This window comes from Solanum tuberosum, unplaced genomic scaffold (assembly GCF_000226075.1).
Source record: "Solanum tuberosum cultivar DM 1-3 516 R44 unplaced genomic scaffold, SolTub_3.0 scf00211, whole genome shotgun sequence".
In the NCBI taxonomy this organism is placed as follows: domain Eukaryota; kingdom Viridiplantae; phylum Streptophyta; class Magnoliopsida; order Solanales; family Solanaceae; genus Solanum; species Solanum tuberosum.
In genome coordinates, this window is record NW_006239137.1 from 782,793 (window position 1) to 808,711 (window position 25,919).

Here is a 25,919-nt window from a genome sequence, read left to right on the forward strand (position 1 = left end):
AACTCTTTCATTTATTTTTGCCTTTTTTCATCCAACATAAGGTAACTCCTCCCCAACACTTTCAAATTTGACGGTATTTCATCGTTGTTCTTCTCCGTGTTATTTTTGTAAGAATTTCAAAGATATGCTTTCATTGTTTCAATAATTATAGTTGTACGGTTTTTGGTTTCAAATTTCTTCAAAATCTCCATCTTCACTTGCTTGGGTTTCTACTGAAATTTTTGCTATAATTTGAATTTGGAATTTATGTATTAGGTATTTTTACTTTCATTGTTTCAATAATTGTAGTTGTACAGTTTTTGGTTTTAAATTTCTTCAAAATCTCCATCTTCACTTGCTTGGGTTTCTACTGAAATTTTTGCTGTAATTTGAATTTGGAATTTTTATATTAGGTATTTTTACTTTCATTGTTTCAATAATTGTAGTTGTACGGTTTTTGGTTTCAAATTTCTCCAAAATCTACATCTTCACTTGTTTGGGTTTCTACTGAAATTTTTGATGTAATTTGAATTTGGAATTTATGTATTAGGTATTTTTACTTTCATTGTTTCAATAAGAATATGTGTTGCTTTTGATTCCTAGGATCGTATTTTAGGCTATATGCTTTGATGGTTGCAACTAAGAAGAAGTGGAGAGGAAGCTGCTCTTAAATCTGGTGTCCTTAGATATGGAAAAGGCAAATGGCGTAAAATTCTTAAGGATCCAAAATTTAGTGGTGTGTATTTAGTGGTGTGTTGTATCTGCGTTCAAATGTTCATCTCAAGGTAGTATTTCAGCTTGATATTTTAAAAATAATAATTTATTCTGTGTATAGGAATTTTTGATGTTTCTCAAGTCAGATCCAGTGTATTATGTTCCATATAACTACTTAGTTAAGCTAAAGTTTTGATACAATCTACCTTTCTGATGAGTTACAGGACAAGGGGAGAAGCATGACTGTGATGGCAAGCAGTTTAGTTTCTCAATATAAAACAAGGTTGGCTTTGAAAAGGAAGTTTCAGTCCCCTATTGATGAATCCACAAATTGAACTCATTTAGGGCTATATTTTAATAGAAATTATGTCCTCAAATGCTTATTTTATCTCAATATCTGATGAAAACCCCTAAGTTTCAGGTATTTGAAGTTTGAAGGAAAGCATGGACACTACATCGCAAAAATGAACGAAAAGGCTGAAAAGAATGAAGAAATGAAGGTCTGAGGATCGTCGAGTCCACTTGGCGAGTCACCGAAGGGTCTTACTTTGCCTTTTGTTCCAGTGTGCTGAGCCCTGAAGGAAAGGATCAAGTCGGCGGAAAAAGGGTGCAGTCGGTGCATCACCGAGAAGTTTCACGAAGCAGTACCATGTCGCCCAATGACCCAGAGCACGACGATGCTGAAAGCTGGTGTAAGACGGTGATGAACTACACCAAAAGGCAAATCACCGAGTTGATTGGTGATTCCGACTAACGACGTCGAATGATCCGCTGCAGCACAAATCTGTGAAAACTATAAATACTAGTTAGAGTTGTAGTTTTAAGAGTCGAACAATTATTATAATTTTCATAAAGAATAGTACTTTTTGATATTTTTGCTCTAAGTTTGAGAGAGTTTTGAAGACTTGAAGATCCAAAGGGTTTCATCTTCAAGATTTGGATTTGGGTCTCTTGGATTCTTCAATTTTGGCCTGTATCAAGACTTAAATCTTCATACCCAATTGAATGCAAGCTCAATTTGGTATAAATTTCTATCTCTTATACAATGTGTGGCTAAAAAACCCCAATTCTTGGGGTGTGATTTAGCGAATATGAGTTAGGATAATTGTTGGGTCTTGCTTGATGATAGTTTAATCGTAGTTTAATTGTGATTTCATTTAGTAGTTGTGGATGAATTTAATGAATTTGTAGTTGCAAATACAAGTTTATTTATGTGTTTTCGGCTTGCTCGAGAGAGAGGTCATAAAACTAAAACTACTAAAATTGATGGCCGGTGGGAGTGGATCGACATGAGGTTCAGCTCGAGAGAGTGAATCCTAGTCTCATTCCCACACACTCAGCTCGAGAGAGTGAGTGAGTTAAGGCGTAGGCTGATCTTCATGCGGCAAGTGGGTGTCCGATAGGAACGCATTCGAAATGGGGTAAGTTTCTCGAGAGAGAGCTTATCCCTCTTAAAGTTTAGCCTAGTCACAATTATTCTATGAATCTTCTATTGAAAGAATGTACCCAATAATCTAGCTTAACCCGTATTCCCGTCACATCCCAAGGATCCCCTCTCATTACTTAGAAATCCTTGTTTATTTTGTTGTTTTTACTTACTAGTGACAAAAACCCCATTGTTAATTGACACTCTTGTGTCCCCCTTTAATTTATAATGTTTTAAATCATTAATGTCTTTAGCTATGACTAGTTAGAACTAAATTTTATTTTTCTATTAATTCTCAAAACCACTCTCTTGGGAACGATCCCAACCCTTGGTTGGGTTACTAAACAATTGTACTATCATAGACACTTGCATCGGAAGTTATGTCTTGATTACACAAACATCACCTGTGCAGAATGACAGTTCTGAAAGTGATGAAGAAATTCCTGAAGCAAGAACAGCTACAACTTCTAGTGGTTCAAGAAGATCTCTCCCAAGGTTATTCTTTTCGGAGATTCTTAGTTGTTACAATATCATTCTCATCATGTTGTAATCTTGTAGATTTCTTTGTGCTTATAGATATCATTATATGTTTGTTCTTCTCATATTCATGTTGGTTTCATAAATTTTCACTTTCTTGAAATGTGGTTGTCTATATGTAGGTTTATCTAGTTTTTCAGTATTTTGGAGCTGGTAGAAGCTGTTCATTAAGCCTCATGCCTAAAAATTGGATGTTAATCATAAGTTCAACAACTTTCCATTTAGTTAGTCAGCGTAATATTATAAATTAAAGTTGGTATTACATTTTATGTATACATTTACTTCAAAAGAATGATCTTCTCCAATTTGTTAGACGAGGAATGATCTTCTCCAATTCCTGCTTATTTTTTATTGTTATAGGTTGGATAATCTTATAATGGAGGCTATAAACAACTTGAGGGAGCCAGGTGGTTCCAACTAGATTACCATTGCTACATACATAGAGGTACTTGTCATCTTATTTGAGTTTCATGTGCGAGAAGTAAAGATACAATAGTTAGAACAATATTTCATTTACTATTACCATGCTCAACATTCTTATGATTTGAAGGACCTGTAACGTGTTTTCATTTTGAAGTTTTGCTTCTTATTTTACCATTAATAACATTTTGAATGGTGTTTGGAATTGGCCATTCATGCATACTTGATTTTGAGGCACTATTGGAGTCAGTATAACTAAACCTTAGTATGCTTTAGTCATAAGTGTGGCACTTGTTGTATGTCTGCGGCTTGTAAAGCCTATTAATGAAGAAAAAAGAGTTAGCTTGCTTCTTCAATGTCATAGTCTTTCTAGGATATCAAGAACTGACTGTAAAGTTGGAAATAAGACTAGATATAATTTGATCATTAAGCCAAAGGGTTTTTTTACTTGCCGTAATTCCTCTACAGAAGAGTCAACTACATTTGAAAAGTGTACTTGCAAAGTATTGCATCAATGGGTCCTAGAGTATGTATCCCCTTCAATATATATGGAGGGTAGATGGACCAATGGAAATATGAATTTGGTAGTGCTATATGAATATTAGTTTATAAATTATCTTGATTACTTTACTATAGGAATATCCCCTATTCCCCAAGGATGGGCTACCGTAAGCAGGTTTTCCATATAATTGTTGGCTTGTCCATCCTGACTAGAACATAGAACTTTCTTGTAAATAACCCACACAGGTTAAAACTGCTGCTGCAATTTCACTTCTTAGAAGAAACATGACTTATTACTGGATCAGTTAGTTCATTTACTCAATATAGCTTTTTTCCATTTTGTAGGACCAATATTCGGCACGTCCAAACTTTAAAAGGCTACTATCGAAAAAACTGGAGTATCTAACTGCAATTGGAAAACTCATAAAGGTGATTTTTCTTGTGTTCTTCATGTTTTTAGTTAGATCATCTTGCATAAGCTTAGAGCGAAGCCAGTAAGAATTGCACTTGCATTCAAGCTTTTGAATGATCTTCTGTTACTTGTTCTCGACATGGTTGATCATAATACTCACAATATAGTTCTTCTGCAGATGAAGCAGACATATAAAATGGCACCTAAATTATGTCGGAAATATAGAAGGAGAATACTATCTTTAGAGAATGTTCAAGTTTTATTTAGGCTACTTAAGGCCACTTGAGATGATTAGAATCATCAATTACATCTCTATTTATAGTAGTAAAATGTAAAATCAAAAGTCTTGCATAAATAACTAAATACATGTATCATAATTAACTAGATACATGTATTACAAACTCCTAAAGGACTTCTTGAAAAACTAAGAGAAGATTTTGGAAGACTAAACATTAATGTGGATGCATTAATTCCAACACTCCCCCTTAATGCATTTGCTTGACAACTCCAATGCGTTCTCGAAGATAGCAAATTTTTTCTCTAGGAAGTGTTTGATGTCAACAAGTTGTTCTCCTGTCTGGCAATAATGCAATTAAATTTCACCTTTCTCTTGTGCTTCTTGGATAAAATGATACTTGATGGAAATATGCTTTGATCTTTCATGGTCGACTGGATTCTTGGCAATTGCAATTGCTGATTTGTTATCACAATACATAACAATCCCTTTTTTTTTGTTTTTCACCAATGTCTTCAAATATTTTCCTGAGTTAAATAGCTTGAGAAGTAGCCTTAGTTGCTGAGACATATTCTGCTTCGGTAGTGGATTGAGCAACAACACTTCGCTTTTTTGATATCCAAGAACAAATACTTGATCCAAATAAGAAAGCGTAACCAAAAGTACTTTTCATGTCATCTATACTTCCAGCCCAATCACTATCAGAATAACCAATTAAGTTCAAATCTCCACCAAATCTGTACATTATCCCATAATCCATTGTTCCTTGCAAGTAGCGTAGAACACACTTTGCAGCTCCAAAATGCACTTGACTTGGTTCTTGCATGAATCTGGATAATAAACTTGCAGGAAACATAATGTCAGGCCTTGTTGAAGTAAGATATAGAAAACTTCCAATCAAGCTCCTATAAAGTGAGCTATTAGCTTTCTTTTCTCCATCATCTTTTCTGAACTTCTCATTTGCTGCTAATGGTATGGCCACAGACGTGCAATCCATCATTTTAAATATTTGAAGAATACTTTTAGTATACTTCTTTTGAGAAATGAAAATTCCTTCTTTCACTTGAGAAACTTCGATGCCCAAGAAATAATTTAGCAACCCAAGATCACTCATTTCATAGGCTTGCATCATATCTTGCTTGAATTTTGCATCATCTTCACATCATTTCCTGTAAAGAGCAGATGATCCATATAGAGACAAACAATGATAATGCTGCCATGTTCTTTCTTCACATGCAAAGTGGCTTCGCTTTTACCTCTCTGAAAATTATTTTTCAAAAAGTATGTATTAATTTCATTGTACCAGGCTCTTGGAGCTTGCTTCAGCCGATAAAGACCTTTTTGTAGCCTGTATACCTTCTCTTCTCCCCTTTGAACAAAAAATCCTTGAGGTTGCTCAACATAAATCTCTTCATCAAGTTTTCCATTAAGAAATGTAGATTTAACATCAAGTTGAAATATCTTCCATTTCTTTTGTGCAGCAACAACAATTACGTTTCTAGTTGTCTCAAGTCGAGCAACTGGAGAGAAAGTTTCATAAAAATCAATACCTGGTTTTTGCGTGAAGCCTCTAGCAACCAACCTTGCTTTGTGCTTTTGAATATCTCCTTCCTGATTGAGTTTGATTTTGTAAATCCATTTTAGACTTACAACTTCTCTTTCTTTGGGTATAGCCACAAGCTCCCAAGTATTATTTTTTTCACTTATCAGAATTTCATCTTCCATGGCTTTCTTCCAAATATCATGCTTTATTGCCTCCTCATAATTTTCTGGCTTAACACTGGCAAAATTACATCTCTGATAAATGTCACTCAACATTTTGGTTCCTCTTGGAGTTGGTCCTTCATCATCTGAATCTGAGATTTCCCCCCCTTGAGGGACATCTTCCTCTTTCTCATCCTCTTCTTGATTTGACACATCTAAAGATATTTCTATCTTTTTATCCTTCCAATTCTATGCTATTTTTTCATCAAAAATGACATCTCTACTAACAACAAATTTGTTAGTTTTGACATCGAGAAGCCTATAACCTTTTGTCACATCACTATAGCCAAGAAATATACATTTTTGACTTTTTTCATCCAATTTTGTTCTTTTCTCAGCAGGTATATGAGCATAACAAATACACCCAAAAAATTTAAAATGACTTATAGAAGGTTTCATTCCACTCCAAGCTTCAACTGGTGCCTTGTACTTCAAGGCCTTTGTCGGGCACCTGTTAAGGATGTACACCGCTGTATGACTACTTTTGCCCAAAAATATTTTGGCAGCCCTTTCTCATTCATCATAGTTCTGGCCATTTCAACAATTGTTCTATTTCTTCTTTCAGATACACCATTTTGTTGAGGAGTGTACCCTTCTGTAAGTTGCTTCTGAATGCCTTCATTTTTGCAATATTCTTCAAATTCTCGACTTGTGTATTCACTTCCTCTATCACTGCGAATTGTTTTGATACTGTAACCTTTTTGCTTCTCAACAAGGGCTTTAAATTTCTTGAATGTAGCAAATGCTTCTGACTTTTCTTCCAAGAAATAAACCCAAATCATTCTTGAAAAATCATCAATAAAGATTAGAAAGTACCTTTGACTTCCAAGAGATGGAGTTTTCATAGGTCTGCAGATGTCGGTATAGATTAGTTCCAAAAGTACACTTGCTCTCCAAGACATCCCTTTTGGAAAATACTTTCTATGTTGCTTTCCCATTACACAACTTTCACATGGATCCACCTCAGTATGTATCTCAGGAAGGCCTTGCACCTTGTCTTTTTGCTTGAGAAGCTTCAAACCATGAAAATTCAAGTGACAAAATCTTTTGTACCAAAGCCATGAATCATCTACAACTTCATTTTTAATGCATTGTAATGAAATTGCAAAGTAAAGTTTCTTTTTATCATCTTTACTTCAACAATGACTTGATTTGGCTCAATTTTATCATAAATCCTGCAATAATTATCTCTAAAAACAAGAGAATAACCATTTTCCATGAGTTGACCAACACTGAGCAAATTTTCTTCCAAGTCAGGAACATAAAGAACATCATGAATTTGCTTACCGCTCCCTTTTATGTTGATCAATATGGTACCTTTGCCTTTTGCATCAACTAAGGATCCATTCCCCATTCTCACTTTAGTAGTGATGCTATTATCAATTGAGAGGAAAGCCTTTTCATCTCCAGTCATGTGATTACTACAACCACTATCAACATACCATTCATTGCTCTTTGTTGAAGTATCAAATTAGAAGCAAAGAAAAGGTTTTCTTCCCTTTCTTCCTCCTGTTTTTCACAAAAAAATGCTTACTTTCGTTTCTTGTGCCAGCAATCCTTCTCAATGTAGCCAAACTTTTTACAAAAGTTACATTTGGGCTTGCCTTTGTGCCAACATTTTTCTGCAGTGTGATTAGTCTTTTTGCAAACTTTACAAAAATGACTAGAACTTTTCTCACCTTTTTCTTCAACCTTCTTAGACGAACCATCATGCTCCTGCTTCTTTTTTTGGACTTGTAATTCTTCTTTTGTTGATTTTTTGAGATTTTTTGAGAATTCTCATTGGTTCTGGACTGGAAAGCAGTCTCTTTGGGTTGATCTTCACGAAAAAATATTCTCTTCTCGTGTGCACGAAATGATCCAACTAGCTCTTTGATAGAAAGATTAGAAAGATCTTTCATCTCCTCAGTGATAGCAACAATGTACTCATACTTTTCTGTGACAGTAATTATAATATTTTCCACAACTTGTTGGTCAGAAATTGTATCACTATGATTTCTCATTTCATTAACAATATTCATGACTCTTGTGCAATATTCATCTATTTTTTCAGATTCTATCATCTTCAAATTTTGAAACTCTCTTCTAAGAGTTTGAAGATTTATAGTGTGTCACCATACACCTCAATTTCCAGAGACTCCTAAGCTTGTTTTACAGTCTCACAAGTAGCAATTTTTGCAAAATATGCTCTTGAGACTCCCATTTGGATTTTGCACAAGGCTTTTGCATCTTGACGATACTTAGCCTCAAGATGTTTCATCTTTGCTGTTGTAAGTTCACCATCATTTTCTAGCTCTTCAAAGCCATTTGCAACAACAGTCCACAAACCTTCAGCTTTCAAATGTGTTCTCATTCGTATCTTCCAGTATTCAAAATCAGTTCCATCAAAAAATGGAGTAAGAACAACTGAAGAATCAACACCTTCATTTGTTTTGGATGCCATATTTTTTCTTCACCTAACCCCAGATTAAGAACAAAAACCTACTCTGATACCAATTTGTAGGAAATATAGAAGGAGAATACTATCTTTAGAGAATGCTCAAGTTTTATATAGGCTACTTAAGGCCACTTGAGATGATTAAAATCATCAATTACATCTCTATTTATAGTAGTAAAATGTAAAATCAAAAGTCTTGCACAAATAACTAAATACATGTATTATAAACTCCTAAAGGACTTCTTGAAAAACTAAGAGACGATTTTGGAAGACTAAACATTAATGTGGATTCATTAATTCCAACAAATTAATATTGTTAGACAGAAAAAGAAACCCCTCTGTTTCCCTCCTGAATAGAAATGAGAGGATCTCTTCTATGGTTGATACGGATGACATAAACACGCTCACTAGATCTCAAAAGGCAGTCGATGCCGCTGCACAAGCAGTTGCAGAAGCAGACACTGCTATAGTTGAAGCCAAGGAGGCAAATAGGGAGGTTGAGGTTGCTGAAACTGATGCTGAAGCTAGACATGCATTTGCAGAAACTGCACTGAAAATACTACAAGTGAGAAGCATCCCAAGGATGGTATGTTCTTCTCTAGTTGCATCTACTGCCTCCTCTTTTTCTCATATTTTTGTTTTCCCTTGCGCTTGGGGTTATGCGGCTTAATGTCTAGATATCATTGCCTTGCACAAACTTTGGTACTTTTTGTATGATTTTCAATTCCCCTTCAACTTTACTTGAAATGAGATGTACTAATTTAAAAACAAATGTCGCTACTTAGTTCATTTCTTAAGCAATGTTGAAATATACCTTAACTTAGTAATAGAGTTGGGTACTATCTTATTGCCATGCATAATCTTCCCCTGTCTGCATTAGTTTCTATTTTTATGACTCGTCACTTTGACAGTGTTCTGTTGTGACATTGTCATGTATCATCTGCTTAAGTTAAATAGTCCGTAAACTATTGCACTTAACTCTGAATAATACAATCTCAACAACCTGTATTGTGGTGAGAGTTGGAAGCTATAGGCATCAGATACTTTAGCATTCTACTTATTTTGGCACGTGAAGATTTATGAGCTCACTCTTTTGACAGTGTGGCACTTTTTATTTTGGGAGAGACGGGGTCGAATGTGGAGAGGAGAATTCAAAGGGGCATGATGATGTGTTAGGAAGCTGCTGAAACATGTCTTTTTGCATTAGTGGGTAACCTTGGCCTAAGTTGCTTGGACTATTCAGTTTCGGTGCCGCATTCTGTCCACACTATTTTGGTGTGAGATCCACACTGCATTTTGCCAATTGGTTTTGGGTAATTTGACAGGGGTGAAATAATTGATTTCTAAAATCAAAACAAAAGCAAGGGTGAAATCACATTTTAGGCAATTTTTTATTGTTAAAAGATATTTGTATTCAAAAGTCAGCAGAAGGTAAAGTTACCAAATTTTTTTTAACAAAGTCGTGCTTTAAAGATATTTATAGGTCAGCATCACTGTTGTATGTGCAATGAATTCTAGAAGTCTATCATTGTCTCTTATGTGATTTGTAATAGCCATGTTACACCATCTGTACTTGATGATAATTACTGATTCAAACTATGTTACCTTTATCAAAAAAAAAAAATTACTGATTCAAACTTGCTCTCAAAATTTTGTGAATTCTTTTCCTTCAAAATAGTCCATAATTTAGGCCTATTTTATATCTATCTTTTTAGTTATATGAATTATTTGAAGCTGAATCCCTGGACCCATATGCATATCTAGATCGTTACTTCTGAATCTTAAAATTTTGATCACAAAGGATCCGGCCTCTAGATCCACACTTGTATCAAACACCCGCACCAAGCAACTTAGATCTTGGTGTTACAACAAGTTTTGGTAGAGGGGTGCTAGCTGAGAGGTTGGAATGATATGGTTCTAGTCTTGATATTCCAAGACAACAATAGTCATACATATCTGCACACACACATATTTAATTATCCGTTTATTTTTATCTTTGAATGTTTCATCAATGTGATGTAGACGTCTTCTAAGTTAATTAAGAGGTTAATGATATCCTAAGTTGCTCGGACTCGAGTGTCGGTGTTCGATATGGGTGATGATCTAGAAGTCGAATCCTTCATGATCTAAATTTTAAAATTTTGGGGTATGGATCCAAGTATGGATATCGATGTAGGGATTTGGCTAAAAATAATTCAAGTATCTAAAATAGAGTTATATGTCTAAATTATAAGACATTATGTGGAAAACTAACAAGGTATTCCCAGGGGAAAATATTTATCAACAAGAGAATCCTCAGAAGGAGATATAAAGAAAAGGACAGACATAGAAATTTCTATATACATGGTAGTTCATTTTGTTTGGTTTGATTACAGGAATCATCGTATCTGTCCCAAATTTCTTCGTCGATTTGGGTCAAAGTAACCAAGATTGATTAACCAAATCAGTACGGATTCCATACCCACACCCATGTCGTGTCGACACTAGTGCGGTACTGAAAGTGAAGAGTCCAAGCAACTTAGATAATACCTACCTAGTTCCAACTCTCTGCCATAGTTGATGGAACTTCAGCGGTGTAGTTTTCTGTGTCTCGATGCAACAATTAATTTATCCTCACTACTTTGTTGTGTGAAAGCCTACACCTACTTGTTTCTTATTCCATTTAATTATTTAGTGTCCCTGAAATGTGTTGATGATACAAGTTTGATTGAACTTTCAGAGGTTCTAGATACACGAGTTACAGTTTTGCTGGATTTTCTTGCAGTTTGATATGTTTGTTTGCTCAGCTAACTCGCTTGTTATTGTTAGCTTGAAATTATGGTAAAGAAGGTCGTGGGAATAAAATGATCCACTGGTGTGGTGTCAGGAAGTTGAAGTTTTTGTATCAAAGCTGACGAGCAGTTTTTGGTAGCATATCGGAGAGAGATGATATAGATGGACAGTATTGTGAAAACCATATTTTGTTTGAAATTGTATTAGTTTTCTTTTTAACTAAATACCCACTCATCGAAAAGACTATAGAGGAGGTTAGTTGATAGTTGTACAGTTGGTCTCCGATTGCACGGTGTTCTTCTATGCTCAATTTTTTGTAATTGTACATAACAATATTGCAGAGGAGTTATTATGTTGAATGTTATAGCTCAATGATCTTTCTGTCGTTATACACAGATGGTCTTTGGCTAACTTACCTCTCATGCTTGATTTGGTTTGTTGATTTATTGCATAGTGGTTTATTTGTCATGTTGTTGCTTGATCGGAGACGTAGTGGCTGGCATAAAACAAAACCATTTGCATGTGGTTTGAAAACATGAGACAGACCTAATTTAATGCATTGGTTTGCAACTACAACTAGGTGGATATTTGAATCGCTACAGAAAAATGACAAGATTATTGAAAAATTACTTTAAAACGATGAAATTTGTGTTCTCTCATTACTTGTTGAGGATATCAGACACATAAATTTACTTATTGTATGGACACGGAGATGCAAATACCTGATACTGGGTGATAGATAGATAGATAAGCTGGATGAATAATATGACATTGCATATCCTGCAGTGAATACACACACATGCAACAAACTGGCATATATCAGTTGGCTATCCTATCACACGACAATGTGGGGCATGCAGAACCCACTGTAGAAGAAGACATCTGGGCGTCCGATTCATTTTCATTATATCTTCATGAAGGAAATAAGTATAGGAAAATCTCATGTTGGTATGATTGGACAAATCCCAATTGATAGATACTACTCACTCACTCTAGCTACAAAGTGATCAGAGCATTACTTACTACATCACCCAAAGATTTTTATCATTACTTAAGCCAGAAGAACGACCTACAACAAGAGCATTAAAGGAAGGATTTATTTCAGCAGAATTATTAACCAGATATTGCAAGCTAATTGGACACAAATACCCTGATCACATATGTTCAAAATGCAATGGAGAAGATAATGTAATCCCCGACGTCCAGCTGTCTTAGACAAAATCATATTAGCACTAGGAAATCAAATTTCTTTTGCAACAACATCTGTCGCGAATCCTATTTTTAAGAAGTTGGTTAACCATAAGAAGGAACAGTTAGATGAGAGTGAAAAACCACCATTCCTGCCTCTACCAGACATTAGATGTTGATATCCATCTTTCCAAGCCAGTCACCTTATTTTGGATTTTTCATATTTGGCATTCCTTTCTTAGGAATGAAGTTCAGTGTTGTTGGAATGGTAAATTAAGCGGCTTAGGAAATTATCTCATGATTTTAAAACATATTTACGTGAAGGAGCGGTAGTACCCCTATACTTCAAAAAGCTTACACGTTTCAATATCAAGTTGACCAAATTTGAGGCACAGGGAGGAACACAAAATGTTATAATGTCAAGAAATAATGAATTCATGCTAATAATGTGCAACTTTATTCTTACTTGCGGTCATTCAGAATGAAAATTTCAATAATCCATTAGAAGGAAGCATGCTAACCTTAAAGTCTTCACTATTCAGTGCCATAAGACTATTGACACTCCCTTTGATTAGACAAATTTCTTCCAAAAATTTTCGGCAATGCACTTTTGAGGTAAATTTTGTTCTCTAAAACTTGTCTCCTCTTCTTTTCTGATGTTTGTGTTGGAATATATACTATTAACCATGTGTTTAGATATAGTATTTATTATAGAATAATTATTTATTCATTTTTAATAGATCATATAGTCGTTTATTATGTCAGTTTACGTATATAGTAGATGATTTAGTGTATACAGTTTAAGCTTATACACAGAGGATTAAATCATCGGTTCTTAAAAGTATATATTTGTTCACAATCTAAGATGGGAATTGGACATGTCATCGATACGATTGTAGCACAAGATTATATTTAGTTAATCTTGATTATGGAAACGGTATAGTTCCAACTTCTTGTGCTAGTGCATTTTGTATATATTGAACAAGACCGAATAGAGATAATTGCTTTAGATGGAATGAAAAAAGCATATTCTCTAAACTATTAAATTTACTTATATTCTTAATCCTGATATAACTATTATGATCCGTATAAGTTAATTACCATTTTTATTTATTAAAAGGTGAAATTCTAAGATAGGTCAATATACTTAATTGGATGGTGATAATATATATATATATATATATTGATGAAATAATAAGTTAGTTGACGAAATCCATGTATCAATATAGAGATTGATGATATGCCTTTTGAGAAGCTTAAAAGTTTTCATCGTCTCAAACCTTGCAAGTGGATTTATGAATCCATCACATGAAATAAGTTAAGTAGTGCTCTAAAGGAAATTGATCATTGAATTAAGTTCGTTAGTAATTTAATTTATTGATTAGTATCTGTAATCTTAACATGAGAAATTACATATGTGTTTAATGGGGAATTTTTGAAATATAAAGAGAGGAGTGCATTTACGAATTTCTAGTGGAATGATTTGTAATTTAGTATGGTAAGAATAATTTAAATTAATTATTAAAATTATTTCCATAATAGGAAGCCTCAGTAATTAATTACGTGGTTCCTACCATGCCCATATTTAACTAGAACTCAGAGTCTATTCTAAAGGAAAATGGGAGAAGTATGTGTCTTTCTCTATTCTAAAGAAAGTGAGAAGTATGTGTTTTTCTCTATTCTAAGGCAAGGGAGAAGTATATCACTTTTTCTATTCTAAGGAAAGGGAGAAGGACATGACATTTTCTATTCTAAGGAAAGGGAGATGTACATAGAAAATACATGGTATTCCTTCTCCTTGGACTAGGAAGAAATCTCTATAAATAGGGATTCTTCTAACTTGCCCACCCAAGTATTGAGAGAGTTCGAAAGTGAACTTGGAATCACTGTAGAAGCGCAGAACAGTGGTCCAGTTTGTGGACTAGCTTGTGGATTCGCTTGAAGGTTCTAGCTTGTCAACTAGCTTGTGGATTAGCTTGAAGGTTCTAGCTTGTCAACTAGCTTGTGGATTAGCTTGAAGGTTCTAGCTTGTCAACTAGCTTGTGGATTCGCTTGAAGGTATCTGCTCACACTTCAAGAGGTAATTCTTGAATTAAATTTCAGAAAGTGTATGATCTCTAACATGATTGTACTTGTTCTAGCATAAACTATGTGTTGTCTATTATTAATGTAAGTTGTATGATTTTGGTATGTTTCCGATGTGCATATAATGTTCCAACAATTGGCATCAAGAGACATACTTCCATCTTTATAGATAACATAAAATATATGTATGTGCAATTGTATGTATGATTCATGGTTGGTAAATATATTTTTATCGCAAAAAGAACGAATGAGATGAAACTTGAAGGTTTTTGATTCATTGGCTAAAGTACATACACTCTTAAATTGTGAGATGATCAAGAAGGAAAAACGTGTTGGCGACAGTTTTTCACTTTCACGTGGGAATGGACAACAATAGTAAACACTTGTCCTAATGATTTTTTGAAGTTCTTTATTTTTAAATTAATGGAACCTGATGAGTCCGAGATTTGTACTAATTTAGGGATTTATTTATATAGATTTAGTGTCTTCAAATGCTTGTTTTGTGCCAATAACATATGTAAAACCCTTGATTTCCAAGTACATGGATTGAGGAACAAAGCATGGACATTAACTTGCAAAAAGGAACAAAGCAGCTGAAAGAATGAAGAAATTCAAGCCTGGTGATCACCAAGTCCATTTAGTGAATCGCCAAGTGACCATCTGCCTCGCCTAAAGTTCCAGTGTGCCAAACCCGGAAGGAAAGACAAGTTGGCGAGGGAAAAGGGTAGTTGGCAATTCACCGAGTAGTTCCACAATGCAATGTTAGATCGCCCAAAGTTACAAACCATGAGGATGATGAATGCCAAGGCAGAAGAGCGATGGAACTGACCAAAGGGCGGCTCGCCGAGTGGTTTGGCGAGCCCGACTTACTTCGCCAAGTGGCTCTTCGCAGCATATTTTTGACGACTATAAATACATTCTTGAGCATTAAGTGATAGATCTTTTTTTCATCTTTTGACATCTTTGAGTGAGTTTTTACTTCTGAGACAAGTTTTCTCTAGTTTTCCCTAAGCTTTGGAGATTTGAAGTTTTTCACTTTTGAGAAATTGAAAGTGGGTCTTTGAGATTCTTCAAGAAGGAACATTGTAAAGACTAAATAAATCTTACCTAGTTGATGGAATCACAATTTGGTAACGATTTTTACTTTTTTATAATGTCTAGCTAAAACACCAATTCTTAGGGTGTGATTATGGGCTGATTTAGCTTATGGGTATTGCTAATTGTTAGTTTATTTTCTATTTAGAAGTGAGTTCAATCATTAATTGTGGGTTAAATTTAGAGTTGTAGTTGCAAATGCAGTTCTACCTTTGTGTTTTTGAGTTACTCGAGAGAGAGGTTTTAAAACTAAGCTTATTGATTGATGGTCAGTGGGTATTGGGTTGATATGGGTTCAGCTTGAGAGAGTGAATCCTAAACCATTTTCCACACATTAAGCTCCAGAGAGTGAATAGACTAAGGTGTGGGATGTCCTTATTTTGCATGCTTGTTGATGTTTGAGAGAAATCGACTTGATTCGGGGTAAATTGTTCGAGATTAAGGTTATCTCCTCGATAGCCTAGCTTACTCACTAAATTTAGCCATTTTCTAATAGTTGCTATTACCCATTTTTCTATAATAGCCAATAATCGAATCACATCCCAAGAACCCATCTCATTATTGTTTATTGCTGTTTGTAGTTGATAATTTTCTAAACCAAAATTCCCCATTTGACATTCGTGTCACCCCCTGATTTGAATGATGTTTTTATTCGCAATTTTCTATTCCTATGACTGATTTGAGCTTGTTCATACTTCCCTCTTGAATCTCAAACACGTATCACTCCCTGAGGTATTAGACCTCAACTCACTTATTTGGATTTTATACTGACTAGCGATCATTGACACTTAGAATTGGATGAAGTGTTCGTTAAAATGGCTCCGCTACCGGGGAGTGGTGTTGTTTGAAATTCTTTTGGTGAAGTTGAATTTTATTCTTTTTAGTCATATTTGAATCTACTTACTTTTAGTTTTGGTTTGTGTGTTGTTGTTTTAAAACAGAGGATATGAGTGTAAATGGAAGCAATGGTAGCCAGGTGGGCCACCAAGATGACATCAGAAATCTCAATGATGTCAATGAGCCGAATGCTAATGAACCTAATCTTGTGGGTGGAGTTGGTGCCATTCGCTTGCCTCCAGCTAAAGGGAACGTTGTCTTCCACATTACAAGCACCATGTTGCTGCTCTTGCAATTGAAAGGGCTGTTTGGTGGGTTGGCTCATGAGGATCCCCATAAGCATATCAGAAATTTGTTGATGTATGCAGGCCATTCTCCTTCAAGAACATATCTCAAGAGTCGGTCCGGTTGAGGTTGTTCCCATTTTCTCTAATGGGAGAAGCGTCCAGGTGGTTGGCTGAATTGCCAAGAGACTCCATCAATTAATGGGAAGAGTTTGACACTGCATTTCAAGTGAGATTTTTCCCTCCTTCGAAGATGATGACACTTCGGGATAGCATCCAAAGCTTCAAGCATTTGAAGGGTGAGCCAATTCATGAGACTTGGCTAAGATTTAAGAAGTTTGTGCTGCAATGCCCAACTCATGGTTTGCTAGACAACGTTTTGGTCTAATACTTTTATCGAAGCCTTGATTCAGTGAACAAGGGAGTGGCTGACCAACTTTCTACAAGAGGTTTGATGCAATAACCTTACATTATAGCAGTCGAGCTCTTGGATGGTATGATCGAAATTAACTGGGCATGGTACACTCGCGAAGATCAGGTCTCCCCTCTCACTTTTAAATTGACAAAGGAACAGCTTGAAAAATATCAAGAGAGGGACCAAAACATGGCAAAGATCATGACCCAACTTGATATTTTGTCCAAAAATGTCATGGGAGCTGGTGCTAGAAATGTCAATGTTGTGGGTGTTGGGTGTGTAAATCAGGATGAAGCCAAGTTTGAAGCATTGTATAATGAGGAGGTGAACTTCCTAGCCAACCAAGGAGGAGGTTATCGTGCTAACTACCCAAGGCCGAGTGGAAACCAAGGTTGGAACAGAGACGATGGATGGAGAGATCGTGATAGGGAGTGGCGTGAGTGGAACGCAGGATGAAAGGAAAGAGAAGGGGAGAAAGACCGGTATGTGCCTCCCCATGAGCGCCAAAAGCCAAAAGATTCTGAGGGTGGTCAATCTGAGGATATGCTCTCATGTATTCTTCACAAGGTTGAAGGGTCTGATAAATTTTTGAAGGAAATGAAAGATGATGTATCGACCCTCAGCCAGACGGTGACTTCTCATTCCGTTTCTATCAAACAGTTGGAGACCCAAGTGGGTCAAATTTCTTCTCTTCTAAATTCGAGACAATAAGGAGGGTTGCCTAGTGATACTATGGAGAACCCTAGGAATGAAGGTTGAATGAGGACTTTCGTTGTGCCACGGCGTTAACTAAGGCGCTGCTTGGGAGGCAACCCAAGATTTCTATTGCTTTATTTTTGTTTTTGTTTTAGGAATAATCGTGTGTTGATTGTGTAGGTCAAAAAGTGGGATGTATGTGGAATATTCAGATTTGCGAGTAAAATGTCCAATCGGTGAGTCACCGAAGAGGTCGGCGAACCCAATTTTGACCGCCGTTGGACTCAAGAAATCAGAAGATGGAGTCTGTAAAACTCGGCGAGCCCAAGGACAAGTCGGCAATCCAGATATTTCCCGCCGTTTGGACCCCCAAATTTACTGGAGGCCCTGTAAAACTCGGCAAGAAAAAGAACCACTCGGCGGATCGCTGAGTGGATCGACGAAGGCGACTAATATCGTCGAGTGGGCGCGAACTGAACGGTTTTAAAAGGCCAAATGTTTAAAATTTCAAAATCCTTCATATTCCCTCACTTTTTAACTTCCCAAAATCACACCCGCACTATATTTCCTACATTTTCGTGTTGTTACCGCTTCTTAGTCATGATCTTGTGTTTGGAGTTGGAATTCTTTGTCGCCTAGCTTTTCAAATCATATATTCGGTATTAAAGGTTGGTTTTTCGATCTCCAGACTCATAAATAGCGGATTTACTCATTTGCAATTGTTTTGTTCTTAGTGATGGACCTCTCTGAATCTATGTTTATGTGCTTATTTTCCAATTTTAATTTTGATATCATGTTGTAATCGCCTTTGTTGTTGATTTCCCAAATTCCATGCCTTAAAATTGATCTAAATTATTTGGTTGTCCTTATTTGTTGTTGGGTCTAGCCGGGTGAAGTCTGAGTAACCCTGTGTTGTGCTAAATGACGTGCTCTTCCCAATGATGGAGCATTTGACGTCATTCATAAGGGCTAAAGTTGTTAAATAGCCAATTTTGACCAAACTGGGGGGAGTGTGAGTACTCTGGTGGCATGGGTCTTATGGGTCTGAGTCTAATTGAATTAGTCTTGGGTTTGATTTTGTTTTCGAAGGCTGCGGAGTTAAATTCGGGAGTTAGGGTTGAAAATAGGCATGTTGGGTAGTTTGGCGAGTTGGGTCAAGCTTGCCGAATCACTCGTCGGTTCGCTGAGTCCCCCTTTATCGCCTTTAATTTCATACTTTAAATGAGTTTGGTTCTGTAACTTTCGGCGAGACGCCTGAGATCGCCGAGTGCACTCGGTGACTCTGCCCTTTTCTGCTCCCCTAACCCTTAAAATACACTGTAATTTTTGGTGGGATAGTTTGTGCTCGCCGAAAGCTGTCGGCGATGTGCCTAAAAGACCCTCCCATCGCCGACATGTCAATTTTTCTGGGAATTTTTTAGCCAATCCTTTCGGCGAGCCCGATCTGGTTTGCCAAAGTGATTCGGCGACTCACCGATTGGTTCGGCGAGTCTGTCTCGAACTTGTTTTCTATGATTTTTCTTGAAATATTTCTAACTTTCTACGATGTTTTTGCAGATATGGCTAGAACCAACTTGGACATGCCTCCCCGTAAAAGAGCACGGGGCATAGTGATTAATGAAGGGGCAGCAAATCTCTCTAAAAAGAAAAAGACAGCACCTCCCAAAGGAGGCAAGGGCAAGGGCAAGAGGCCCATAACTCTGGTAGTGAGGGAGAGTCCTTTGACTCCTAAGTTGCACTTTCTGAGCCGGATGATGACCAGCCTCTACAGTCCAGGCGAGCTGAGATTCGTGTTAGGTTTCACCCAAACTTATCGAGAGATTCAACAACCACCCTTCCTACAGTAGATACAGTGCCAGCTCCAGCCCCGACTGTGGTTCCTGAGCCACCAGCATAGGGTCCTTCTCCCCGCCTACTTAATAGACTTAAAGTCGAGGGACTGAGAATGATTCTGGAGGAACAGTTGTTGTCTACGTAAGGTTTAGTGGGAAGATACTCCGATGTGAGGGACACGCTCCAGTTTCACCGGTTTGTGAAGTTCACCAGGCCCCGAGGCCCCAATATTCCTATATGGGTCCGGGAATTCTACGCAACATACGGTCACCTGGTACCCAAGGGCTAGAAGAAGGCCAGCACTTTCAGGTTGGTAGAGTCCGTCATGGTACGAGGGATAGTAGTGAGATGCAACCACAATTATATCAACTCTGCATTGGATAGGGGGATAGTCTTTGACTACCCAAATTTGGCTACCACTACGAACCCTTTGGATGATCTAAAGGGCTGGCTTGCACCACTCATATCTGACACCACCCCGAGGTGGATTGAGGTTGGCGCTCCGATTTAGAAGAAGGGGTTGAACGTAGCTGCACAATACTGGTTTGGATTAATTAGCAGCTCCATTATGCCGTCTTAGAATGAGTCCATACTCTGCTATCCTAAGGTAGAATGCCTTAGGTCAATCATCTCTAGGAGGAGCATTGATTTAGGACTCATCATAGAGCAGGAGATGTCCGTGAGGGCCAAGCAGAGCCAGACGTCCATTCCATTCTCGATCTTGATTACGGAGTACCGTGTGATGAGAAGGGGGATATTGAAGTCACTCCTACATCCTCCATAGACATCCGACTTATAGAGGCCGAGTACACTAGAGAGGAGGTACATAGGAGGAAAGCAACTCTGGTGGATGCATCCCCGGAGGTTGATATAAATTCGATACCTATAGAAGCTTCTATGCCTACTCCGACCTCCGGGCCTTCAGGTACTGATACTTCCACTTCCTCCCAGGCTCCTGGTGCATCTACCACTTCCCAGCCCACCAGGATTACTCATGCCATGATCCTGAAGATGGGGCACTTAGCCCATTCTGCATGTGAGGGATACTAGATTGGAGGTTGCAGTACCATGGAAGATTGAGAGTGTTATACTTGCTGCATTGATGCCCCTCTAAGCATCTATTGACACTCTCATAGCGAGAGTGGAAACTTGTAAGAGTAGACAGGGGGCGACTTCAGAGGTGCCGGCTTTGAAAGCCGAGGTTGATGATTCGCAAAAGGATGTGGATTGCTTGAAGTCCACATACCACTTCACTTTTAGAGGCAGCTGATGATGTGGATGCACCGACTACTTCTGAGATTCCTTCGGCCACTACCAGAGATGTGCCCATGGATGATTTGGCAGCTGATGAGTCAGAGGTAGAGACCGATGAAGAGCAGCTTGGGGAGCGAGATGTTGCCATTTACGATGGTCTAGCCGACTTGGATGGTGCTATGATTGAGACTTCCCGACAGGATTCCTTGGCAGATACATCAATGATAGGCTCTAGTGGAGTGATTGCTGACGAGACACCGAGCATTGATACCCCGACAGATAGAGTGAATGTGTAGACATGACCCCTCTTTACCTCTCTCTCTGTCGTTTTTATTGACTTTTGGATATTTTTATTGCATTTGAGGACATATTACTTTTTATTTGTGGTGGGGTGAGGTATTTCCATACCTACCTCTTGTGATTATGATGTTCGTTTATATATAGAGTTTTTGTGCTGAAAATCGTGTTTTGATATATTGTGTTGTGGATGATTGAGCTTATGGCTCCTTGTTTTAATTGCAAACGGTTTTGACCCTTCTAAACAAAATTTGCCACCTCTTGTTGTATTTGACTGTGATTGTTCTTGTGCAAATTTGAGTATTGGTTATGATCAATACCGATGACTTGAATAGTGCTCTTAATCGAACATAAATGAATGTGCGGCTACGATGAGGCCAAATGAAGTTGCATAGACAATATATGAACTTTTTGCATCTCGTTGTGACTAGCCGATTATCGAATGAGTCTCTTGTGATGAACATTGCACACTAGCGAAAGTGTGGAGTCTTGTTTGATATTGGTGTCAATGCCTTGTGTGGTGAGCATTACTGTGAACCTTGTGTGGTGACACCTAGAATTCACCCCGTTGGTCTGGTTGAGTGATGCAAGCTCTTGAAATGATTTAGGCAATAATTTTGAAGAGTGAAACAATTTGACAATATATCTCTTTTGTGGCCAACCTTGTGAGATATGTGAATCTTGCTTGAACACCTTTGAGCCTTGTCCTTTTCTTGGAAGAAACTTGATGAATTGGCAACTCCTCTTTACCCACTCACCCATAATCCTCATGAAAGTGTGGTATGTTTGAATAGCCAACTTAGGTCAAAAGCCTAAGTTGGGGGTGTGGTGAAAAGAGAAGGGAAATCAAGAAGTGTGAAGAAGTCCCCCTTGATCCATGGATTCGAAAAAGATGAAACCCTTCCATACAAAAAAAAAAGAAGAGAGAAAGGAAAGAAAAAGAAAAAAAAAATGAAAAAGTTGTGAAATAAAGTGTGAAAGTTGGAAAAGAAATGGGGTATCCGATATTCCATGAGAAGTGAATAATGGGGTGAATTTGGAGCATGAATGAAAATGCTGAAGAAAAGGAAGGAAAGTGATTCATACCACATTTCATGAGGATAGCAGTCACTGAGCTTAAATGACCATACCTTAACACTCAGCCCCATTACAAGCCTTGAAAAAAACCTTTTTGATCTTGAGTGAGTTGAAGCAAATGTTGATTGGAAAATAAGGGCAAACCTATGGGTAAAGTCATGCATGTGTTCATCTTTGTGACTGTGAGTGTTATATGTGATTTCGAAACTACAAATTGTTGGAAAATCGTGTGTGAATATGGAATCATTCTTGTGGTGAGGGCATTTGAGTACTTTTATTAAGCTTGAACTCGCATTTGAAGCAAGTATTGTGAACTTGAGAGTCTTTGGTAATGGTGAGTCACAACTTGAATCTTTGAGTGCACAATTGATCCTTGTATGAGTAAACTGAGTCTGATTGAGTCTTTTGTAGCACTGTTTGAGAAATCCTTTTTGAACTGCTGAACTTGAGTTTTACTTAAGGACAAACAAAAGTTTAAGTTGAGGGTGTTGATAAGTCCGACATTTGGACTCATTTAGGGCTTTATTTATATAGATTTTGTGTCCTCAAATGTTTGTTTTGTGCCAATAATTGATGTAAAACCCTTGATTTCCAGGTACATGGATTGAGGAACAAAGCATGGACACTAACTTGCAAAAAGGAACAAAAAGGAACAAAGCAGCTAAAAAAATGAAGAAATTCAAGCCTGGTGATCGCCAAGTCCATTTGGCGAATCGCCGAGTGGCCATCTGCCTCGCCTAAAGTTCCAGTGTGCCAAGCCCTGAAGGAAAGAACCAAGTTGCCGAGGGAAAGAAGCAGTCGGCGAATTGCCGAGTAGTTCCGCGATGCAATGTTAGATCGCCCAAAGTTATAGACCATGAGGATGTTGAATGCCAAGGCAGAAGGGCGATGAAACTGACCAAAGGGCGGCTCGCCGAGTGGTTCAACGAGCCCGACTTACTTAGCCAAGTGGCTCTTGGAATAATATTTTTGATGACAACAAATACATTTTTGAGCATTTAATGATAGATCGTTTTTTCATTTTGACATCTTTGAGTGAGTTTTTACTTCTGAGACAAATTTTCTCTAGTTTTCCCTAAGCTTCAGAGATTTGAAGTTTTCCACTTTTGAGAAATTCAAAGTGGGTCTTTGAGTTTCTTCAAAATGGAACATTGTAAAGACTAAATCAATCTTACGCAGTTGATGGAAACACAATTTTGTAACGATTTTTACCTTTTTATGATGTCTAGCTAAAACCCCAATTCTTGGGGTGTGATTATGTGATTATGGGTTGATTTAGCTTATGGGTATTGCTAATTGTTAGTTTATATGCTATTTAGAAGTGAGTTCAATCATTAATTATTGTTTAAATTAAGAGTTGTAGTTGCAAATGCAGTTTTACCTTTGTGTTTTTGACTTGCTCGAGAGAAAAGTTTTAAAACAAAGCTTATTGATTGATGGTTATTGGGTATTGGGTTGATATGGGTTCAGCTCGAGAGAGTGAATCCTAAACCCTTTTCCCCACATTCAGCTCGAGAAAGTGAATGGACTAAATTGTAAGTTATCCTTATTTTGCATTCTTGTTGATGTTCAAGAGAAATCAACTTGATTCGGGGTAAACTGTTCGAGAGAAAGTTTATCTCCCCTATAGCCTAGTTTACTCACTAATATTTAGTCATTTTCTAATAGTTGCAACTACCCCTTTGTCTATAATAGCCTATAATCGAATCACATCCTAAGAACCCCTCTCATTATTGTTATTTCGTATTGTTTATTGTTGTTTGTAGTTGATAATTTTCAAAACCAAAATCCACCATTTGACATTCGTGTCACCCTCTGATTTGAATGATATTTTTATTCGCAAATTTCTATTCCTATGACTGATTTGAGCTTGTTCATACTTCCCTGTTGAATCTCAAACAAGTACTGCTCCCTGTTGGACGACCCCAACTCACTTAGTTGTGTTTTATATTGACTAGCGATCGTTGACCCTTAGAATTGGATGAAGTGTCCTTGAAACGTTAATCAGAACCCAAATTGAAAACTGTTTATCAGTTAAAAGAAAACTTAAAGTTCAATGGATTTCTTTTATTTAATAAATGAAAGTATGAACTTTTGCACATGTAATTGATTTTTTTTCGGCGGCTAGTTGTAATTTTTTTGGGTTGTTTCTTATTAATCCATCAAATTTGCAAAGGGAATCATAGAGGTTGTTGATGAACAAATTATCATTGAACTGATTATGAAGTATTTTTTTTTTAACTTTATAAAATTTGTTTGACTAATTGTTTACTCCAAACCTTATTAAGTGGCGGTGATAGTCACTATTCAGGTCAATTGGATTATTTTTTTCTTTTTGTTCAATAATTATTTGAGCATATTATTCATTATATATATATAAATGTGTGTGTGTGTGTGTGAATTTATATAAATTAAGATTTTTTTGGTTAATAAATAGTTATCACTTAAGTGGTTTATTTATTTGAAATTGTTGAAAATTCTTTAGACTTTATACATGTGATAATATATTTTGTACTACATGAATTGAGAATTATGGTTAATAAATAGAATTCACTAAAATGATTTATTTATTTTAGTCATTAGAAGATCCTCAATTCATCATGTATAAATTATTCTAAGTGAATATTAGTGGTAAATATTTATTTACTTAAATGGTGATTTACCTTAAAATACTAGTAATGCTTAATTAATTCATGAGTAGAGATATCGAGGTTTTCACTCAAAAGAGAGAAACATGATATATATATATCATGGATTCTCACGTGTATTAATTTAGAGAATAATTTGTTATATGAATGTATTGAGTGTCTTAGCCAAAAGAAGGACACATCGTATGTTTCATGTTCATGAGATAATTATAAAAAAAGAATGAAAATCTGAATCATGTTATTTTAATCTTTAGCTATGTCTAAAATGATTATTTTTCAAATTTGATCATAGTTTAGGTGGTCATGAATTTCCTGATCTCTGATTGACTTGAAATTTGATGGTTCCATAAGAAATTATTTAGATGGATTTAGGTAGTTTGTCGGATTAAAATTTGATCTAAATATGATAAAGTCATATTGTTTTAATTCCTAAAGATACTTAAACCACTTGAATTTGAATTTGGTCATAGTTTTGGAAATATTTTTTTAACTCCAATTGACCTGAAATTTGGTAAGTTCATTGGTGACGGACTAGTAAGAAATACTCATTGCTATGTGGTTATAGTTTTGAGGCTCTTAAATGGTTTTTAAGTCGCTCTTTAGAATTAAAATGTGATTTAGTATGAATATAATCATTTGTATCAATTTTATTTATGTTAAATGTGGTACATGATTACACGTGATGAGTTAACATGAATTGATATATGATAAGGATATGGATCTAATTATTTTTCTTAAATCGTTTGAATCTGAATTTGATCATAGCTTTGGAGATAAATATTATTTTCGAACTCTGATTGATCTGAAATTCAGTAGGTTCATCAAAAACAATCAAATTAAGAATACTCATTGTTATACAGTGATTTGTAATTTGAGGTGTTTAGATGATGATTTTGGGTAAAAATTTTCTTGTATCTTGAAATTAATTTTAATGAAAATTACTCACCTATGATACAGTGGTGATAGAGATTGTTCTCTATGGTGTTTATAACTAAATTTTAGTGAAGTATTAA

The 25,919-nt window shown here is 36.4% G+C and overlaps 1 protein-coding gene across 1 annotated transcript; it reads right to left on the reverse strand.

Annotated features, from left to right (window-relative positions):
* Positions 1 to 4,756: 4,756 nt before the first annotated feature.
* On the reverse strand, positions 4,757 to 5,221 carry LOC107062236 (uncharacterized mitochondrial protein AtMg00810-like). Its single transcript, XM_015312633.1, has one exon. It carries the CDS (start codon positions 5,219 to 5,221, stop codon positions 4,757 to 4,759), a length of 465 nt encoding a protein of 154 aa, XP_015168119.1.
* Positions 5,222 to 25,919: the final 20,698 nt, after the last annotated feature.

Bases quoted from the DNA above. Each gene is read 5' to 3' on its own strand.
- LOC107062236 (XM_015312633.1), bottom strand. From the start codon at position 5,221: ATGGATTGCACGTCTGTGGCCATACCATTAGCAGCAAATGAGAAGTTC.